The sequence below is a fragment of the Melanerpes formicivorus genome, unplaced genomic scaffold (assembly GCF_026170545.1).
Source record: "Melanerpes formicivorus ecotype bairdi unplaced genomic scaffold, bMelFor1.0.p_v2 SCAF_63, whole genome shotgun sequence".
Classification (NCBI taxonomy): domain Eukaryota; kingdom Metazoa; phylum Chordata; class Aves; order Piciformes; family Picidae; genus Melanerpes; species Melanerpes formicivorus.
In genome coordinates this window covers 3044328-3066647 of record NW_027142415.1, presented here as the reverse complement: position 1 = coordinate 3066647, position 22320 = coordinate 3044328, and the positions used below count along the sequence as shown (strand labels likewise).

Below are 22320 nucleotides of genomic sequence, written 5' to 3'. Positions count from 1 at the left end.
AAATCTGCCTCCTGGCTAGGAAAAGCCTCTGGGGTTTAAAGTTACAAACACTGAGGTATATTTTAATTATGTCTCTGTAACAATCAAGGAACTTTACTCTTCAGGTATGAAAACTTAAAATAAATGTTAATCTTACATGTAAAAACTGAAACCATTACCTTGTGAATGCCACAGAACCAGGTTAACCAGATTCTTCTTGCTAACCAGTGATCAGGTGAGATTCCATAGCTGGTGGGAAAGCCTATGTTCAATCATGCTTTGGAGGAGGGATGTTACAGTACTAGATAGCCAGAGATGAGTAGAGGTGATCAGGGAAGACCAAACAAGATCTACAAGATCCCAGTGAGTGTTCTGCATGGGTTGTCCACAGAACTGTTGTCATATTTATCGTCATCAGCTGTACTTCCTTTGCTTTAAATGCCATCATTGCAACTTGTAGAGAGGCAATTATTTAAAAGGAAATGGAGGGGAATGACCACTTAATCCACCAACAGTGTGTCCTTTGCTAGTGCACTCTATATAGACAGGAAGACAAATTCCTCTGATCATTTAAAAATTCCTGGTCTGAGCAACAACAGAAAATCCATTCAATTTTGTGACTCCCTTGGCTTAACCATTGCTATCGCAGTCTTGAGACAAGCCCTTCCATTACAATAAGAAAACAACTACTGACACCTGGTGGCAACCCATCTTTTTCTTCATTCTGCATGTCTGGTGTTCTGTTTGCTTTCAAATGTGGCTGTTCAGACTTCCCTGATGACATGATAAGCTGGTTACTTATTTCCCTATACTCCTTATCCTATGGCTTCCATGGGTAGAAAGATGTTGGGATGTCGTCCATGTGTAACACCAGCCTCAGAAGAAACTTAGTGAAGAAACCGCAGCAGGGGCAGTCACCGGGTGGAGGTATTTGAGGTGAAAATAAACACCTAAACCCTGGCGTTTACAGAGGATGAAAGACATTGACATAGGAAAAGAATGCATTATACCAAGTCCTGGGTATAGAAGTGTGAGGGAGAGGGCCAACTCGGTGCAGCATGAAGAGCCGGAAGGGTCACGATTTCAGCATGCTAAACATAAGGTTTGTCTCTGACAACTTTTATCAAAGACCACAGAGAATATGATCTGAATTTGTTGGAGCTGATGTAAATCCTTCAAGCACTGATAGCTTTTTTGGGGTCAGAGTGGCTGGAGAGCTCCCAAACAGAGAGGGACCTGGGGGTGCTGATCAACAGCCACCTGAATATGAGCCAGCAGTGTGCCCAGGTGGCCAGGAGGGCCAATGGCATCCTGGCCTGCATTAGGAATAGTGTGGCCAGCAGGAGCAGGGAGGTCATTGTGCCCCTGTACTCTGCATTGGTTAGGCCACACCTTGAGTACTGTGTCCAGTTCTGGGCCCCTCAGTTTAAGAAGGACATCAAGACACTTGAACGTGTCCAGAGAAGGGCAACAAGGCTGGTGAGAAGCCTTGTACACAAGCCCTATGAGGAGAGGCTGAGGGAGCTGGGATTGTTTAGCCTGGAGAAGAGGAGGCTCAGGGGTGACCCCATTGCTCTCTACAACTACCTGAAAGGTGGGTGTAGCCAGGAAGGGGTTGGCCTCTTCTCCCAGGCAACCAGCACCAGAACAAGGGGACACAGTCTCAAGCTGCGCCAGGGGAGGTTTAGACTCGAGGTGAGGAGGAAGTTCTTCACCGAGCAAGTCATTCGTCATTGGAACGGGCTGCCCAGGGAGGTGGTTGAGTCATCGACCTTGGAGGCGTCCAAGAGGAGATTGGACGTGGCACTTGGTGCCATGGTCTAGTCATGGGGTCTGTGTTGATAGGTTGGACTCGATGATCCTCAAGGCCCTTTCCAACCTAAGTGATACTGTGATACTGTGATACTGTAACATTCTGCAGTACCTTTGGAACTGCCAGAAAAGTTAAAAATAATTAAAACATACCTTCTGACAGAAGTTTGCACTCAGGAAAAAACACCATGCTTGGCACACACACTGATCTAGAGGAGTAGATGCAAATCACACTGCCTGAAATGCTTTAGGCCGATACAGTTTTGCATTAGTGGAAGCCTTTCAGACAAAAGCCCTGCACCAGCCCTCAGCACTTGTGGTATTTATTAAGCCACAGAAATTCTGGACTAGCATTCCTGCACAGCTACCAGCAGATGATGTTATTCACTCTTCTTCCTCTGACACAGACAGGGTTTAGTAGGACCTCTTGACTTTGATAAAAATTTCCTGTTTATGAGGCTTTGTGCAACAAAATCACAGAAAGTGGAGATGGAAATGACCTACTGGGTCATCTAATCCTTCCCTCTGGATAGGCAGGATAATTCCTTACAGAATAACTTCTAGTGCTTTATCCACTTTAGGTTTAAATATCTGAAGGAACTGGGCCTTCATCAATTCCCACAGAAGATAATTCTGCAACCTAATAGATCTCACAGTTAAGAAGTGTTTCATTCCAGTCCAGCTAAATTTTCCCTTGTGTAATTTTATCCCATTACTCAGGGTTATATTCTCTTCTGACACCCAAATATAGTCTTTCTAACCTCAGGGTCCAATTCCCTGCTGCCTCATGTTATATTGCCACTTACATTTACATCTGGAAAGCATCTTTAAAATGGACAAGGTGAATGGCAAGCTGGGGATGAAATTTTTTCATACAGTCATGAAATTATACACCTGGCAACAAGGGAAACACCTACCATGGCCACACATTTCCAGAGCACTCAAAAGACTGGAACTTGCAGGTTGATATGGTGTCCAAACTGGAGAAAGAACAGAAAAGTCATTCAAGTTATTTACAGATCAAAGCTATGCTTCACAGTGTGGATATCTATTCATCTGTTCATTTCAGAGATGAAGTATTTTACACATCTCTTTGGAAAGAAGTGACTTTGTGTGTACTAAGTGCCCCTGTACTCAGCACTGTTTAGGCCACACCTTGACTACTGTGTCCAGTTCTGGGCCCCTCAATTTAAGAAGGATATTGAGACTCTTGAACGTGTCCAGAGAAGGACAATGAGGCTGGGGAGAGGCCTTGAGCACAAGCTCTACGTGGAGAGGCTGAGGTTTTTTAGCCTGGAGAAGAGGAGGCTTAGCGGAGACCTTATTGCTCTCTACAGCTACCTGAAGGGAGGTTGTAGCCAGGTGGATGTTGGTCTCTTCTCCCAGGCAACCAGCACCAGAACAAGAGGACACAGTCTCAAGCTGTGCCAGGGGAAGTTTAGGCTGGAGGTGAGGAGAAAGTTCTTCCCAGAGAGAGTTGTTAGCCATTGGAATGTGCTGCCCAGGGAGGTGGTGGAGTCACCATCCCTGGAGGTGTTCAAGAGGGGATTGGATGTGGCACTTGGTGCCATGGCTTAGTAGTCATGAGGTCTGTGGTGACAGGTTGGACTTGATGATCTTTGAGGTCTTTTCCAACCTTGCTGATTCTATGATTCTAAGTACCTTCACAGGGAAAAAAAAAAAATAATAAAAGGATTCTGGCTACTATAGCTCCCTTCAATCTAGCACTGAGAGTTTAACAAGAATGAATGACTGGGAGCTGAAGCTAACTGAATCCAAACTGAAAATGAGGTACGTGTTCTTAACACTAAGAGTGATAAAATACCACAGCACAGGTTGGATATTGCTTTCCTTGATGTCTGCAGAAGGTGATGGTTTACCTAGCAGAAGACAGACTTCAGCTGAAAAGGCGCCTAGTTGAAGTGCAGGAGTTTTTGACAACAAATTGCCAGGCTAGATAACATGATGGTGTGTTCTAGACTTGAACATTATGGAGCTATATCCTCAGAAATGCACATGATAAACTGAAAGAGAGTGCAGTGGAAAGTCAGTGCAGGAGTGCAGCTGGAGAAAGCCATCTTGCAGATTCATTGGGAAAGTGAAAAATGGTAACCATGTCTTCCTCTCCATGATTTTTGAAAACCAGGATTTCCCCTAAGTATCCTGACTTCCATGGAAAAGAGGAAATCCTGGTTTTCTACTTGGTGCTTCCAAAAATCATCAAGAGGCAGATATGGCTATTAAGTGGGGAAAAAAAAAGACACCCAAATTACATCTCTCAACAAAATGTAAGAATACAAATGGGGTCACAGTGAAGGACAAGGCAACAGCTCTGTCAGAGCAGAAATGCAAACACAGCAGAAAAGCAATTCCCATGGTCTCCATGTGACTGGCTGTTAAGGGGATTTCCTCCTGAAACAAGACAAAAGGGAGATCAAATATGTCCTACACTGAAAGTTTCAAAGCACTCAGCAGATTTTGAATTCTGTGCTCCATCACCAGCAGTGATTGACAACATGATTTCAAAGACCTAAAGATGTAGCATGGCAACTGGTGGGATTTGCAAGCACGTCAAAGTAGGCCAGGCACATAACTCCCATTGATTTTCCGTGAGAACTAAGCTCCTAAACACCTCTATAACTTCTGAAAGAAAGTACAGAGGCTGCAAGTTCACTGTGATGTTCCTGAAAACATGTTCCCTTACTGCCTGTTGAAAGAGTTCTTCAGCTGGGAATGGTAATATTGTGTATACCAAGACCAAAACAAACACTTGTGCCTTTCCAGGACATGGTCACAGTGAAGTGCTCAAGAACTGGTAATGTAAAATGCAGAGAGACAGAGTTTTTCCTGCCTTACCTTTGTCTCTCCCTCTCCTCACATTAACAACTGACTCTTCATCATGATTGATGTGACAACTCTGAGGTGAAAGAGTGGCCTTTGCTGTCTTTTAGTATGAATCAGCTTTAGAGGAGACTATCTACCTTCCCATCCTTGACCACCTCCATGTGGGGCACAATGAAAGCTCTAGAAAAGAGAGTGAAAATTCTCTTTCTGAGGTGCCTGCTCTGTTCATGAGAAGTCCACAGCAGATTAATAAGCTTTAAGCCCCTTTTCTAACTACTGTGAGTTGAGGTATTCCAGACTGTGACAAATATTGCTCAGCCCAGATGTGTTTGTTTGGTCTTTCCCATCCTTGACTGCACAATGCAGGGGGTGATTTGAGAAAGGCAAAGAATGATGGTGGTAAGATCTAGCTGGCAAAAAATTAGAGATATCAACACTTTAATAAATACAGAACACAGGGGCAAGGCTTGGGCTTGTGCTACAAGCTCACTTTTTGATCATAGAATTATGGAATTGTTAGAGTTGGAAGGGATCTCAAGGATCATCCAGTTCCAACCCACCTGCCATGGGCAGGGACCACTCACACTAGATCAGGTTGCTCAGAGATACATCCAGCCTGGCTGCAAAACCCTCCAGGGATAGGGCCTCCACCACCTCTCTGGGCATCCTGTTCCAGTGTCTCACCACCCTCATGGTGAAGAACTTCTTCCTAACAGTCAGCAAAAGAATCTTCCTTGAAGAAGGCACAGGAGTTACTTTAGTGTCTGACAAGCAGTCTCTTCTGATGCTGTGCTGTCATTCTTGTAAAGATTTATTTTGGGGAAATGTGATACTAGAAATAATCAAGTTTGAAGGTGATACACACTCAGTCTGAAGTCCATACAGGGAACCAAATAATCAGTTTGCCTTTGGACTTTCAGAGGTGTAGAATGAAGTACCTGTGCTGGCAAGCAGCTGGGTAGCACAGCTTTAATTAAAAAAAAAAATCTAATTTATTGCACCAACTCTGTTTATGTTGTTCTGGGGATTAATGTAATGTTTATTTTTCCAGTCACATCCAGAAATAACAGGATTAGAATGCCTATGCCTCAAACAACTCAAAGTTAATCTTTTTAATGAAGGAAAACTGTTCTGTGCCCTCAAAATAAGATGTACACCTGAGTCAGCAGGCCTGATATTTAGGATAATTATTCCATGTGAAACACCCATGCACAGACATCAGCCAGGTCCCAATGATATATCTGTGCAGTGCTATCTGCTTTCTGCTGTCACTCAACGGATGAGTTGAAGGCTCGACCCGAAGCTAAATAAGCCAGAAGCAATCTTCAGAGCTTGGGATCAGGTTGATTTTCTTTCTTTCTTTTGCTTTACATTTAAAAATAAGAAGTAAATTTCCCCTTGACTTTTAAATGAAGTTTTAAATGCATTTACTAAGTTGCAATGAGCATAGATTTGGTCAAGACTGCCATGTCACTTATTTAAAAGTATACTTCAGTTTCTTGGATGAATCTCCCATAAAAAGGTTCATAGACTGGAGGTATTCCTGACTTAGAACACCCTTTGCACTTCACTCTTAGTTACAATTGCATAACCTTTCAGTAAATACTTCAAATGCTTCTACTTGATCTGATTTTCAAGCAGCAGAGCCGGCTCTGTAGCTCTGCTATATGTAACTCTGAGAGAGTAAATCGGATGAAGTCTTATTGAATGATTAGGATAATAGAATGGGCAGATGTTCTTAAGTGGAACAGCCATACATAGCTGTGGTTATAAGTGCATTGATTTTTAGCTTGATTGCAGTAGGTTCTGCATGAGGTTGCTTTCTCATAGATTTTGCTTCACTTACAAGAGTGTAATCAGAGTAATGTGTCACCTATCAAGATGAACGGATGAGATCATTCAAGTGAGAATGCTGGCTGCATCTGTGTATAGAAGCATGGAAAATATCTTCATCCTAGTGATAATCACAGAATGCTAGGGGTTAGAAGAGAGCTCTGAAGATCATCATGTCCAACAGATCATGACCACCAAGGTGATGGGCCTTAAAGTCTCCAAAGAAGGTGGCTTCATCACGTCTCTGGGTAGCATATTTCAGTGCTCTGCCGCCTTCAAAGTAAAGAACTTTCTTATCATGTTTAGATGGAACTTCCTGTTTAAGTTTACGCCCATTACCTCTTGTCTTGTCACTGGGGACCACTGAGAAGAGTCTGGCCTCATCCTCCTGAAACCCACCCCTTAGATATTTTCAAGCATTAAGAAGATCCCTTCTCAGCCTCCTCTTCTCTGACCTAAATGTCTACAGATACCACCTGTACCTCCATCTATCCAGTAGAAAGAAAGAAAATGAGATGTCTCGAGAGGTATAAAAAGAGAGCTATGTTGAGGACACATAATATACATACACTTAAAGTCTATTCTGACTGCAAAAAACACACCCTCTTGTGAATCATTCAGAAAGTAATGGTGCTGAGCTTTCCTAAGAAAAAATCAGAGGGTATCTAGTGTCTAGATTTAGAGAGCATCAAGTCTCCACACTGCTGAAGAAAATGTTCAGCTGTTAGAGTATTTACAGCAATTCAAATGACAGTTTCTTCCAGGAAAAGATCTGATTCTTGTATTTTAGGAATTAATGTTATTACCTGCATTTGCTACACCAAACAAAAAGCATTACCTTTCCCCTAAAGGACTGCAGGTTGTGCAATTAACTGCACTTACAGCTTCCTGTGTGTGGATGACTGTGATCTCACACCGTCCTCCAGAGTTTTGCTTTTTTAAACCACCCCTGCTGAAAGCAAAAGGCAGTGGAACATATTTCCACCTTCTCTGCAGTGGGGGAGATTCAATCCATTTCAACAATTACAAAGTAGAAAGGAGAAATCGCTAATTAGTGGAGCCATGAATCACTGGTACAGTTGAAACTAGGTATTCCTAGAGTGCAGGCTGCTTCTGCCTTAAAGTGTAGCTTAATCTCTTCTTTGTTCACGTCCCGCTCTCCTTGCTTTATTTTCCACTCTTCAGCAAAGTTTTTTAATGATCTGGGGAAACCTGTTTGAGGCAAAATATTGTATGACAGCTATACAACCTTCTGGAAAGCTCTGAGGGTTTTAGGCTACTGCCTGCGCAACTCAGGGCTTGCAGGCACTCAGTGGCTTCACAGAATGTAGAGTAAATAGTGATGGACAGAGTGGTGTGAGGTTATAATGCAGTGGGGAAGGAACACACACAAGGGCTGGTGATCAGAAAGGACTTAGGGACTTAAAAAAAATTGAAGAAATTATCCAAAAGCTAAAAATTAAAAGTGAGTAGGAAGTAAATAGGGAAGATGGCGAGGAAAGAGAACACCTTTCACAGAAAGTGGAAAGCTTGAGTATTTTTCTCACTTCAGTGGAAAATTATCTGCCAAAATTTTAGAGCACTACCACAGATTTTCTGCTGTAATCAACAACAGAAGGTGTTAGTCAATTAGAATAGAATAGAATAGAATAGAATAGAATAGAATAGAATAGAATAGAATAGAATAGAATAGAATAGAATAGAATAGAATAGAATAGACCAGGTTGGAAGAGACCTTCAAGATCATCGCTCCCAACCCATCAACCAATCCAAACCACCTAAACAACTAAACCATGGCACCAAGCACCCCATCGAGTCTCCTTCTGAACACCTCCAACGATGGTGACTCCACCACCTCCCCAGGCAGACCATTCCAATGGGCAATCACTCTCTCTGTATAGAACTTCTTCCTAACATCCAACCTAAACCTCCCCTGGTGAGCTTGAGACTGTGCCCTCTTGTTCTGGTGCTGGTTGCCTGGGAGAAGAGACCAACCTCTGCCTGTCTAAAACTTCCCTTCAGATAGTTGTAGAGAGCAATAAGGTCGCACCTGAGTCTCCTCCAGGATAAACAACCCCAACTTTGTTGCCCTTCTCTGGACTCATTCCAGCAAGTCAACCTCCTTCCTAAACTGAGGGGCCCAGAACAGGACACAGTACTTGAGGTGTGGCCTAACCAGTGCAGTGTACAGGGGCAGAATGACCTCCCTGCTCCTGCTGGCCACACTGTTCTTGATGCAGGCTAGATTTCATAGCCCTAAATTCTTCAAACCCCTCTATATCCCATGGTCCAGTCTCATGTTGCTTGAGAAGCCAATTTTACCTTCCAGAAGCTTCACTTCCTCCCAGTTTTACCTAGCCATAGTAACATGCACTGCAGTTTCCCCTCACTTCATGTCCTACAGCCTGAAGAAATCTAAACACAAAATCTGCAAACTGTGATTCAAGGCTCCCTGGCCTTTGCCAATGAATTTGCCTGGTATTTCCAACTTATTATCAAAGAGATCTAGTTAAACCCTGGTCAGGGGGTTTATTGCTGTCACTAAATGGGTCAGAGAACTGCTCTGAAACAGCAGCAGGGCAGTCCCTTTGCCTTCCCTTGTGCACATTTTCAGCCTTGCCAGTGCAGTGCGTTGCCTTTCTTCTGCTCACCAAGAAACGATATTTTGGAAAGGCAAGAGGAGTTTTTGTCAGCAGTTGTCACAGAGCATATGGCAACATCATGCTCAGTGATTAAAATGGGGAACAAAATCAACTGTTGGTCCAAACACAGAATTTTCCATGTGGGAGAAATGCTGGCAGCTCCAAGGATTTTGTGCCAATGTCAAATTTTAGGGTTTAGGGGAAAGTGTGTGAAAAGATGAGTCTTGCATTAGTATGAGCAGTTTTGACAGAGCCTTCCTGGATTTGAAGTCCACTGAAAAGATGAAACACCACTGATTTAATTCTGTATAATTCGAAATGTTTTAGATCTTAATTGTAAAATGAAGCCATTACAATAGGAAGTGTAGGCACTCTGATAAAATGTCTCTGCTTGTGAGGATCTGCTGTTTCAGAAGTGATTGAAATCAACATGAAGAAGCTTTGAGATGTGGTGAGATGCCAAGTACTTCATTAATGCCACACAATTAGTGCAAAAATGTCAAAAGTGGGATAAATTAAAAAGCAACAAAATACTCAGAATGGAACACTTCTCAGAGTGGTGGAATATTAGTTGAAACCAGGAAGAGTTTGAGGAAATAAGTTGTGAGAACTCCAGACAAATGAAAAGACAAAGGAACTCGTAGCACTAGCACAGCGTATTTCAACAGGAGGTTTGAGAATGCTTGTTTAATTACTATATGTTCCATGGCAGTTCATTTTTCATAGTGCTCAGCTATCTGGGGTGCCTTGCTCTTTTATCACTGCAAATCACATTAACTGCAGATCTTGCTACTTAATAAATTGTTTTTAAATTCTGGTGCATCTGCTAGCTTGGGAGCAGACTGTACTGAGACTGGTCTCTAGGCGACTTTAATCATGTTTTTCATTCACATGATGGAAATTCTCAGCCATCGGATGCCACCTGCTATCATTTTTATTTCCACTCTTGTGAACTCTTGCTGAAGACAGCAAAGGGAACATTAGCTGTCATCCTTGTCTAAAAAGCTCTGCTGGTGTGTTGCATTTGCAAAGCCAGAAGCGAGGTCCCAAAGCATGATCTTGAGTGTGCTTTGGTCAGGAATAAAAGGAGCCTTGTTTTTTTTTAACTGAATAAGCAGCACAGTTTCAACTTCATAGGATCACAGAATCACAGAATCAGTAAGGTTGGAAAAGACCTCAAAGATCATCAAGTCCAACCTGTCACCCAACACCTCATGACTACTAAACCACGGCACCAAGTGCCACATCCAGTCCCCTCTTGAACACCTCCACCACCTCCCTGGGCAGCACGTTCCAATGGCCAACAACTCTCTCTGTGAAGAACTTTCTCCTCACCTCCAGCCTAAACTTCCCCTGGTGCAGTGTGAGACTATAGAAGAGATTCAAGAGATTGGAAAACGCAATTTCCATTTTAAAACATGATTCTCTCTCATTCTTGAACTTCCTGTTTGTTTTTCTGTTCTTTTCTCTCTTTCTGTTCTTACTTTTAATTACAAAACAAATTGAAGATCTAAGAAGTGGTAGAAGCCATGCAATAACGCAAAAAGTGTGTCAAGGCTTATTAGGAACATTCTTCTTTGAGCCAGCTGGTGGAGCTATGGTCACATAGGCCTACGTGTTTTCTGTAGATCATTAATCAGTTAGTGGTGTTTCATTAAGTCCCTTTTAGTATGTGATCAGAAGAGAAAAGATAAAGAAGGTGGTCAGTGCCAGCTGAGGCTGACAATGAGGATTCTTCCCTTAGCAACTGATTAACATATTAACTTTCTCTTTAGTTTTTAATTTACTGAATCATATCTTTCAGAGGCATCTAGTAATTCCTCAAGATCTTGGTTCTTAGACCAGATCAGCCAGTACACAGGAATCCTTACATCCTCAGCACTCTTAACCTTAGCTATTGGGTTACAGAATGTTTGGATAGGATATTAGCTGCCTTTCAGATGATTCACTGTGGTTGCCTACTGATCTCAAATCAGTTTCTGCCTGCAAATGTGTTATCACTGACATGTTCCTTCATCAGTTTCCACAAAGAAAGGTTAGTTTAGATACAACATATAAAATAATGCTTCCATAGTTTTAGGCAGCTCTTTTAAACAGCTTGCCATTAGCAGAGCTATCAATATATTGACTCTGCAATATAAATTTTTCTAAGTAACAGTTTTAATTTAAGTTTGGGGATTTTTTTTTATATGCTTATATATATTGAAGCCTTTCAAGAGAGTACAAATGGAGACCCATTATATTTCTCAGAACTAAGTTTTACATATAAAAACTATAGGTGACATGGAGCTGCTGAAGATCTGCTGTACTCAAATGTATCACAGTATCACAGTATCACTAAGGTTGGAAGAGACCTCAAAGATCATCGAGTCCAACCTGTCACCACAGACCACATGACTAGACCGTGGCACCAAGTGCCATGTCCAATCCCCTCCTAAACACCTCCAGAGATGGTGACTCCACCACCTCCCTGGGCAGCACATTCCAATGACTAATGACTCTCTTGGTGAAGAACTTCCTCCTCACCTCCAGCCTAAACTTCCCCTGGTGCAGCTTGAGACTGTGTCCTCTTGTTCTGGTGCTGGTTGCCTGGGAGAAGAGACCAACCCCTTCCTGGCTACAACCACCTTTCAGGTAGTTGTAGAGGGCAATGAGGTCACCCCTGAGCCTCCTTTTCTCCAGGCTAAACAACCTCAGCTCCCTCAGCCTCTCCTCATAGGGCTTGTAAATCCATGGATGAAAAGAGAAAAGGTGTAAAAGCCTCATGAACCTCACATCTAGAATTCATTCCAGAGCAATACTTAAAATATTCCATTTTGGAAGTTTGTTTAAACTCAGCCAACCACACTGCACTGGGGCATCCTTGTCTAATGGCTTGTTACCAACTACCTACTGACTCAGTGGCACGAAAGGCACTCTCTAAGCTTAGAGGGATTTTTTTTCCTTGCCCCATGTGTAGTTTGGATGTCATTTGCAGTTGCTGTGTACTGCTAGTTTACTTCAAAAGAATGCTGATCGAGGCCTGAGGAAAAGATTGAGCTGTGTGCTAAAAAGAGGCAAAAGAATAAAGTACTGCTTTGCTGCTCTGCTGAGATATATCTGTGCTGGCTGCCAAATGCTCATTCCTAGTTAGAATTCAAAATTGATCCTTTTAGCCTGTACAGATAAGAACAAAGTCAGATCATGTTTGTTTAAATATTTGGTGTGGTTTTAATAACACTATTTAAAAAAAAAGGAAACAAAGTTTGACTGTAATTTAATCTTAGTCAGGAACTTGTTCATTCACCTGGGAAGAAGGGAGCTGGTACAACCATTCTTCCTTTTGGAGAAAACAGACCAGAATATAACTGTCTTCAGATATCTCCTGAGAATAACTGTAAAAAGAAAAGGGTGCTTCACAGTCCTCCACAGCTGATGGATTTGTTAGCTATGGTGCTTAGCCTCTTAAGTCTGTCACAGGTGCTTTTAAAAAAGCCCATGGCTAGGGTTGTCAGAGCTATTCAAAGATTTTGAATTGCTCAGTATTTGATGGTTAACATAAGCCCTTTAAGAAGATCTGAATATGAAACCTGCCCTCAAACACTTCTGCAAAATTTAATGTTTCAGATAAGACACCAAATTACTACAAGCATCAGATTTTGAAGTTTTATCTCCTAAGTAAGTCTACTGAATCATAGAATGGCTGGAGTTGGAAGGGACCTTAAAGCTCATCTTGTTCCAGCCCCACTGCAGTGGGCAGGGACACCTCCCACTAGATCAGGTTGCTCAAAACCTCACTCATTCTGATCATTCTATCCTGGTCTTAAACACTTCACCCATGAGGTGTCTACAGCTTCTCTGGGCAGCCTGTTACAGCGTCTCACCACCCTCATAGCAAAGAACCTCTTCCTAATGTCCAGTCTAAATCCACCCTGCTCTAGGTTAAAACCATTGAATGAGGGAGGTTTCATTTCTTTTGAATGTTGTAAAAGTGGGGCTTTTCTTGAAAATTAAATGAATTCCCTAGTGTTTGATACCAAATAGTCCTATCACCACTACCAAGGACATTCAAAGTACTTTAGACCATACTACTACTGGTCAAGGCTTCTAGACCACCCAGACTGAAGTTCATGTGTTCTGTGTGTCCTAATGCAGTTACATGGCACCCAAGAAGTGTAGACCTCATTCTCATGTCATACATTTGCATTTCCTGTTGCCAGAATTCAGATGTAAGGATTTAAAGAGAAAATACCCTAAAGCTCTGCAGGTTGTTCTTCCTAGGCTGGTTGGCAAAGATGCATTCAGGGTGATGCTCATATGTTGCCTAACAATGGTGTTTGGGGAACTTCTTCTGAAAATTCCTCTTCTTAACTAAGCAAAACAAATCACACTAGAGAGGCCAGAGATCTTAGGTGTGTTTTGGTTTAAAGTCATAATGGCTACAAAAACTCAATGTAATATGTGTTCCCCAGCCACACTCCTATAGCTTGAAAGTTAAACCCTAGACCAAACCAAAAATGAACAAGGTGAGATGCTCCTTGACTTAAATGACACTAATATAACTCATTCTTCCATTCCCTTTTGGTTTTGTTTTCCTTTTGAGTCAGTTGTTTGTGTATTACAGCAGGTCACTACATTTAGGGACCTCCTCAGTTTTCCCTCCTTTTGTGAGATCTACCAATTGTTCTGATTGTTACAGCTAGGTGATTTATTTCATTCAGGTGTGAGGTGCCTAGATATGAATGCTGTATACTTTCAAAGGAACCTCTGTGGTTCAAGGTCCTATAAAACCTCTCTGACCAATTTTCTGTGAATCATTCCAGCTACTTCATACAATCATAGAATCATAGAACTGTCAATGTTGGAAGATATAGAATAGAATAGAATAGAATAGAATAGAATAGAATAGAATAGAATAGAATAGAATAGAATAGAATAGAATAGAATAGAATAGAATAGAATAGACTAGACCAGCTTGGAAAGACCTTAGAGATCATTGTGTCCAACCTATCATCCAACACTATCTAATCAACTAAACCATGGCACCAAGCACCCCATCAAGTCTCCTCCTAAACACCTCCAGTGATGGTGATTCCACCACCTCCCTGGGCAGCACATTCCAATGGCCAATCTCTCTTTCTGTTAAGAATTTCTTCCTAACATCCAGCCTAAACCTCCCCTGGTGCAGCTTGAGACTGTGTCCTCTTGTTCTGTTGCTGGTTGCCTGGGAGAAGAGACCAACCCCCTCCTGGCTACAACTTCCCTTCAGGTAGTTGTAGAGAGCAAGAAGTTCTCCCCTGAGCTTCCTCTTCTCCAGGCTAAGCAACCCCAGCTCCCTCAGCCTCTCCTCACAGAGCTGTGCTCCAAACCCCTCCCCAGATTTGTTGCCCTTCTCTGGATGCCAAGAGGTGTATCCATAGGTAGGTCCATGCAGATAATCCTAAACTCTATTTGACTACAGTATTTGCCAACAGGATGCTGCTGAGCAGATGCTCTAGCCTGTGAAACAATGAAGTGAAGCCCTTTAGTGCCTCTCACTTTTAGCCAGTTTAGGAACATTCGAGCAACTCAACAACTTTCCTAAGCTGAGGGGCCCAGAACTGGACACAGGACTCAAGGAGTGGCCTAACCAGTGCTGAGTACGGGGGCAGAATGACCTCCCTGCTCCTGCTGGCCACGTTATGAGATGCCCAAGCATGCTTTAGAACTCAAACTTCAGGCATCTTGGCTGAGAATAAAAATATTTACATTGTTTTATCAACGTGTGCTATAGGAATGAGTAAATCATTACAAATATACCCAAACATCTCTCCAAATTATAGCATTTGCTTACTGGAAGAACTGTCCAGATATTTAGATAGACTTTACTGTATTTTATGTATTTATGAAGATGAGGGGGGAGGGGGGGAAAGTTGATTCTTTTATCATAAATTACAGCTCTAAAATACATTAAAGTATGTTGTCCTAATAAATGATGACTTATAAAAAATGGGGGGAGGGGGGCAGGGGGAGAAAGGAAAGGAAGACCTTGAGGGCTTTATTTAGATCCAGTCTGTTATTGTAAATGATGCTCCCAATTTATTTATTTTTCTGTAACCTCCAGCAATGGAAGATTATTGTGATAAATTATTCATATTGCTGCAATATGCACCTTTTAAAATTTCCATATCTGGCAACTAATAGGCACTTCTTGAATGCTTCAATAGGTTCCTTAGCCAGATAACATGGCTGAAAGCTGCCTCATGATTAATTTCATCTAAATGTGGTAATTATCATACTTTGAAGTAATGCCTGCAAAACATGCTTTCACAGAGAGTTAGGGGAAGCAGAGGATTAACCTAGAAACATTTCAGTTCAGAGCAGCATTTCACCCAAATAGAAATGTATTTTCCTCTGAATTTTTCAAGACTTTCTATTACACCACTTGGCAGTCATTTGCATTACCTTATCTCCTATCAACCTTTTCACAGCAATTTAGAGAGCAGCAGAAACTGAAGCAGCCTTCTATTGCACTCAGTAATGGGATAGTCCAGGTTTCGCAAGCTACTGATTTCGGCAGCTTCTGCCCTGAAGAGTTTCTTGTATTAGTGTTTAAGAGCACAGTTAATTGATCATTCAGTTATTGTGTTATGGGCATAGGCATTATGGATGCAAGGTGGGAAAGGGTCTAGAGACTGAGGGAACTGGGCTTGTTTAGTCTGGAGAGGAGGAGGCTGAGGGGAGGCTTCATTGCTCTCTACTACTCCCTGAAAGAAAGTTGTAGCCAGGTGGGGGCTGATCTTTTTAATCTAGTATCAGGTGATGAAGGGAAATGGCCTGAAACTGTGCCAAGGGAGGTTTAGATTAGGAAAACTTTCTTCACAGTGAGAGTGGTCAGGTTCTTAAGTTATTCCAGGCTGTCGGATTCGGTAGGAGTCATATCACAGTATCACAATGTAACTTAGGTTGGAAAGGACCTCGAGGATCATCGAGTCCAACCTATCAACACAGACCCCACGACTAGACCATGGCACCAAGTGCCACGTCCAATCTCTTCTTGAACGCCTCCAGGGACGATGACTCAACCACCTCCCTGGGCAACCCATTCCAATGACGAATGACTTGCTCAGTGAAGAATTTCCTCCTCACCTTGAGTCTAAACCTCCCCTGGTGCAGCTTGAGACTCTGTCCCCTTGTTCTGGTGCTGGTTGCCTGGGAGAAGAGGCCAACCCCTTCCTGGCTACAACCACCTTTCAGGTAGTTGTAGAGGGCAATGAGGTAATTGTAGAGGGCAATGAGGTGATATGCGTGATCTTATTCACAAACATGAAAGTAATGCACTAGCTTGAAGTTTGAGAGAGATTTGGAGACACAGGAATCTACTCCAGGCTGGATTAAAGGGATGGCTCAAATTCTCCCTCTCTTCATTTTAGCTGGAAATCCTCAGTTTGTTTTTTCATGTGGGAATATGTGGTAATTTTGGCTAGGGAGCTCTCCAAACTAGGCCTAAGTGTTATGGTTGTCAACAACTGCAGGAACTTAATGCTTTTCTTCTAGCTTCTATACTTAGGTTCCTAGCACATCCTCCCTTGTGTTTCTGTAACCTGGCAGAGTACACAGGGGTGGGGGGGACAGGGAGCAGCCATGGCTCAGCAAGCACACATAAACCATGGTAACTCAATAACATGCCAAATCTCACACACTACTATATTGTGATATTCAGACAGGTTTTGTTGCATTTACACTTCAGGTTCAATAAGTGCAACTGTACCATGAATCAGAGAGAAGTGAACTGATTCACTGCATCACTCAAATGCACTTTGCAGTAAATAAGCTGTTTCACCTCCCAAAGCACACACTGCAGTTTTCTGTCTGCCTATGCTCTTTGTAACTATATTTTGATGCATATGTGTGGGTTGTTTTTTTTTTTATGTTGCAGATAAAAAAGAAGCTGCTGCATCCAAAGAGCTCAAAAGTAAGAAACTACTGTACCATAGGTTGTGATCTCTTTTGCATGTCATGTGGCTTCAAACAGCATGGTTCAATAATCCAAAATAAATAGTTACTGAGTTGTTGAAAGTACAAAGTAGCTACACCATTGATAATTGTAAAGTGACATGTTTGGACTTCAGCTGCCTCCTACTTTCTAGATTCTTTCTTATCCTACTTCTGATTCCACACTGCCCTTCATGGCTGACAGTTTTGCTTTCACCTCTTTTCCATCACTGTCTTCAAAAACAAAGGTTTCACAGGGAAGGAAAGGTCAATGAAATCTCAGCTGGACCTGCTCTCAGTGGCAGCAGTTTTGGTAAATAGGCTGGAAAAAAATGAGAGTCAAATAGTCTGAGGACCACCAAATGTACCTTTATTAGAATAAACCAAACCAGGTTGGAAGAGACCTTCAAGATCATCATGTCCAACCCATCAACCAATCCAACCCACCTAAACAACTAATCCATGGCAAGTTCACAAGTTCACAAGTTCAAGACAAGGGTCCTGCCTGTCTGCTTGCTTCAGATTCAGACAGAGAGACTTCTGAGGCAGAGGAGAGGTAGGGGCTGGGCTTTTCTGCACAAATAACAAAAAGAATGCTCTGAGAACATGGTATAGTTAACAAAGGAATTCTTGCATCTTCCTGTGCTGCAAATTTGCAGATATCTGTGCCTCAGCACAGCAAGGAGAGTAAGACAATTTCACTAGTGAGACTTCATCTGCTCAGTTCTCTGGTCCTAACATACAGCATGTAGGAAACAATAGGAAAACTATGGGGCTTTGAAATCTCACTCACATTCATGATTGAAGAATCCCCATATATGATCTTTCCTGACCTGTTTGGCAGAATAATCACCTGCCCTCCTCAATGTTGCAGGACTTGATTAAAAGATTTATTTTGGCAACTGAGAAAAACTTCTACCTTGGTTTCCTACTCAGACTTGCAGAAACACTGAGCAAAAGATTCAATGGACTTACTCTGCAAGTAATGTCTTGCCAGTGACACAGGCAGGTCTTAAAGGATTTGGGCACGATACCTCTCAAAGAAGAGCTCCCTAGCAGCTGTCACAGCAAAAACCCCCAACTCCAGGATGAAATTGTCATCTGAACCTTGTTCATATAAAGATGCAGAGTCATTAGTGCTGAAATACTTTGTGAATTACAAACTAAGATGCTTATGATTACAAAAGAAAGCTTAAAACATTGGGCACTTCTCTTCCAATGCTACTGAAATGTTAAATGAACAAAGTAAATATATTGTCTCAGGTTTGGGTCAAACACAAAATGATTTTAGTTGCTCAGAAATGAAATATTTTAAATGAAAATAGAAATACAGGTGGAACAAAAAGAGGCCTGGCTTAAGTTGTTGCCACAGGTGTAACAGAAAATAAAAGCCTTGCAGGCCCACACACTCTAGCTTGAGAGCTCAGGAGTGAATAAACGCAGGAGCCCGGCAGTTTTGTATTACGGCCATCCTGTCACTGGCAGAATGTCTGTGCTAGATCTACAGCTTCTCCTGCAAGAACAAACACTCAGGGAAGTAATTCTAAGTAAATACTTCTTCAAGGTCTTCTACATATTTCCCTGAAGGAGGGGTGAGCACCCCAAGTAATTACAGCGCTGTGATAATAACTAAGTTAGGCTGTAATTATCTGCTGCAGGATTTTAAATGGATGGAAACAAAACAATCCCACGCATGCACACTATATTTTGTTTTCATTCTGTTGCACAAGACAATCTGATGCATCTTTTATGAACTTCTCAAAAGACTGGAGGGGAAGAACTCAAAATTGCATTCCTGATTTAGCCATATTCTTTCTTCATTGTAATAACACAGTGACAGATGTGAAGGATTAACTAACAGTTCTTTGGCATTCTGTAATTCAGATTGTGATTAAAATGATTAATTATTTCCTCCTGCAATATGAAGATGTGAATTTTAAGTTAGAGCATCTTCTAGTTGGTATAAAAAAACAAACCCATTATGAATGTTAGTGGAGTTCTGCTTATGTATATTTATTAAACTGTTGTGGTTTAAATACAATTTGGTTTGGTAGTTCCTATGAATAAAAGTGATCAGCTGAACATTAGTGAAGAGTAAATAAATCCAGCAGGCTAGTGAGTCGTCTGTGCAGAGCTGAGATTCATTCTCCAGGTGTGCTTAAGGATGTACACAGTCTTCATTTAGACCTGCATTCTGCAAGGAAATGTCCCACCTCTGCAAAGAGAGGACAGTGCAGATATTCAATTTAAAGCCCAAGAACAGGTGAACTAAAGTTACACAGCATGGAAAGCCTGTTTCTCTGCTAGGGGAATCCAGTAGCTCCTCTTTCAAGAGCAGGATCAAACATGAATTTGTCCTGCTAATGCTCTTCTGTTCCTCAGGATGAAGATTCCTGGCTGTGTCTGTGAATGTACTTTAGATATGTCACCCAGTTTCACCTTTTCTTACTGAGGAGAGGTTCAGATCAGGGGAAAAGATGCCCTGATAACAGCTGTGGGATCCTAACATGAATCACTGATGAATTCACAGCAGGGAATCCTCACCAGCTGCTGTGGGCTGGTTCAAGGCCTTTTGCTCTCATAGCCCAGCCCATAGTTGACGCCTGAGTGGTAAGCCCATGCCCAAACCCCTAGATATCTATTTTGCTCTGCTTTCTAATAGATAATGAATCATTAGACAGAAAAAGCTGGGAGAGAAAAGTGATTCAGTGTCTCACAGCTAAAGTTTACTAGCCCTTTGGATGGCTATTTTGTTGATGCTTTTGAGTTTATTGAAGGCAGCTCAGGTCCTTTTTCCTTGGGTAATTGTCTAACTCTTCAGTGAAACAATGGCTAGAGGCTGTGTCTCATTGGAAGCCTTTCCTCACATTTATGTGGTTTGGTTTTTTTTACAGTATCATGTTTTGTAGCAATTGGTTTAATGTGCTCTCTTTATTTTTAAGAGCCAGCAAAAGCTCCTGCAGCCAACCCAGCCAGCAAGAAAGCAGCAGCACCAGGTAAAGAAGCACAATGTGCCCATTTATTTCCCTTTTTAATTTGCACTAGTATTATTTATTTTATTCAGTTTATTGCATCACAGCACCATCTGCTGGATCCGACAAAAGCCACTGGTTGGGGAGTTTGGGTTTGTTTGCTCCAGTTTGTAATAATTTGGATGAGAACTCCACACTAAGAAGCAAAGCATTTGGCATTGATCTCTAATGTTATGATTGCTTCTCGTCCTCCCGTGACAGGTGTGAGGTACCATACTGAGCCATGCTGCAGGGCTTGAGACCAAAACACAGTCTGAATGTAAAGATTGCTTTGAAAAGCAGTAGTTACAGAAAGCAGCTTCCACGTGAAGCTGTATTTGAGCCCTTCAAGAAGGGAATGTGATTTTTCCAAGTGCTGATCTCACCACAGGTGAGAGCACAATAGCTCTTAGATAATCACAGATATGCACTTAAAAGACAAGCAAAATGTGTGGTTGTTTTAAACAAAATAATGGTACAAAGCAGTACCTGAATTTAGATTGGATTGTAAAAGTCTGCTGCTTTTTATTGATTTCTGATCTCTTCTGCTTCACAGCCATCTTCAAAATGCCATGGCACATTTCTAATTAATAAAAGCCAGGATAATGAGTAGCAATCTAAATACTCAGGCTGTTTGCAAGTTTACTAGATTTTAAATTAACTAACCAAAGCCCCCAGGAATTCCCATGTGCAAATGTGATGCATGTAAGACCATAATATTATTCTGCTCTGAAGTGGTGTGGGCAGAGATGCAGCAGCTGTGCCAGCGCTGGCACTGCACAGTGGCCCTCCCCATCCTCTGCTGCTCCTTGCCTCCAGCTGGTCCCACTGTGTGTGGATCTGGGATGTTTTCCTTTTCTTTGTTTTCTTTCTTCAAGATTATTTTCTGGATGGCTTTCTCTAATTCAGACTTTTCCAGTTGTCTGTCTCAGAAATCTCCTACACCCCACGTAGGAATAGGGGAGTAGGGGAGATTGGTGAGGGATCAGTGGAAGTGAGGAACACCTTCAGTTGTGCCTCTACCACAGAGGGACATTCACACTGGAGTTGATGTAGAGTATCATAGGGCATATTGTACAGCTGGATGTTACACTGGTGTAAGAAGAACTCTCTCCCTACCAATGTTCCCAGGCCCTGCCTGCTGTGTTTGTTTGACACCATGCTCAGTTGTGTTAACACAACTGGTAGAAGAGTGTAAACACCACCACTGCCACAGCTTAGAGCTAAAAAAACTGTCCTAGAAACATGCATGTGCGTGGCAGGGTGTTCAGCCTGGATTGCTTTGGTAAGTCTGGCTCCACAAACATTTACATCCCTGAAACTGATAATTTCTTGAAGCAGCTTGCCCAAGTGTGTTGCATAGCAAGACCCTTAAATGTCTCAACAGCACACCACAGAAATGGGGATGGTAGAACCATATGCTTGTGATTAATTCATTCCACCTGCTTGCACCCAATATTTGTGCTAATTTCTGAAAAATATTCCAATGAGTCTGCTTCTTGGCAAGGATGATGATGACATTCAGGGTTTTTTTGGGGGGGTTTTAAAGGGGAAAAACTGGCCCTGGGTTCTTATGGAAAATTAGAATGAGCTTGTCTGTTCTGACACATTCCTAAGTATCATAGTATCATAGTATCATTCAGGGTTAGAAGGGACCACAAGGATCATTTAGTTCCAACCCCCCTGCCATGGGCAGGGACACCCCACACTAGATCAGGCTGCCCAGAGCCTCATCCAGCCTGGGCTTAAACACCTCCAGGGACGGGGCCTCAACCACCTCCCTGGACAACACATTCCAGGGCTTCACCACTCTCATGGGGAAGAACCTCCTCCTCACATCTAGCCTGAATCTCCCCACCTCCAGCTTCATTCCATTCCCCCTAGTCCTATCACTACCTGAGATCCTGAGAAGTCCCTCCCCAGCCTTCCTGTAGGCCCCCTTCAGATACTGGAAGGCCACAATGAGGTCACATCAGAGCCTTCTCTTCTGCAGACTGAACAGCCCCAACTTCTTCAGTCTGTCCTCATAGGAGAGGTGCTCCAGCCCTCTGATCATCCTCCTGGCCCTTCTCTGGACACCTTCCAGCACCTCCACATCCCTCTTGCAATAGGGGCTCCAGAACTGGAGGCAGTACTCCAGGTGGGGTCTCACCAGAGCTGAGTAGAGGGGGAGGATCACCTCCCTCGACCTGCTAGCCACACTTCTCCTGATGCAGCCCAGGATCTGATTGGCTTTGCGGGCTGCA

The 22320-nt window shown here is 42.5% G+C and overlaps 1 protein-coding gene across 9 annotated transcripts in view; it reads left to right on the top strand.

Annotated features, from left to right (window-relative positions):
• TRDN (triadin) overlaps positions 1-22320 on the top strand; it is a 236471-nt gene that overhangs the window by 132950 nt on the left and 81201 nt on the right. For all 9 annotated transcript variants that reach the window (XM_068162336.1, XM_068162339.1, XM_068162333.1 and 6 more), the window contains 2 exons: positions 17008-17043; positions 20006-20059. In XM_068162336.1, coding sequence (XP_068018437.1) covers positions 17008-17043; positions 20006-20059 — 90 coding nt within the window. The remainder of the gene's footprint in view (positions 1-17007; positions 17044-20005; positions 20060-22320) is intronic.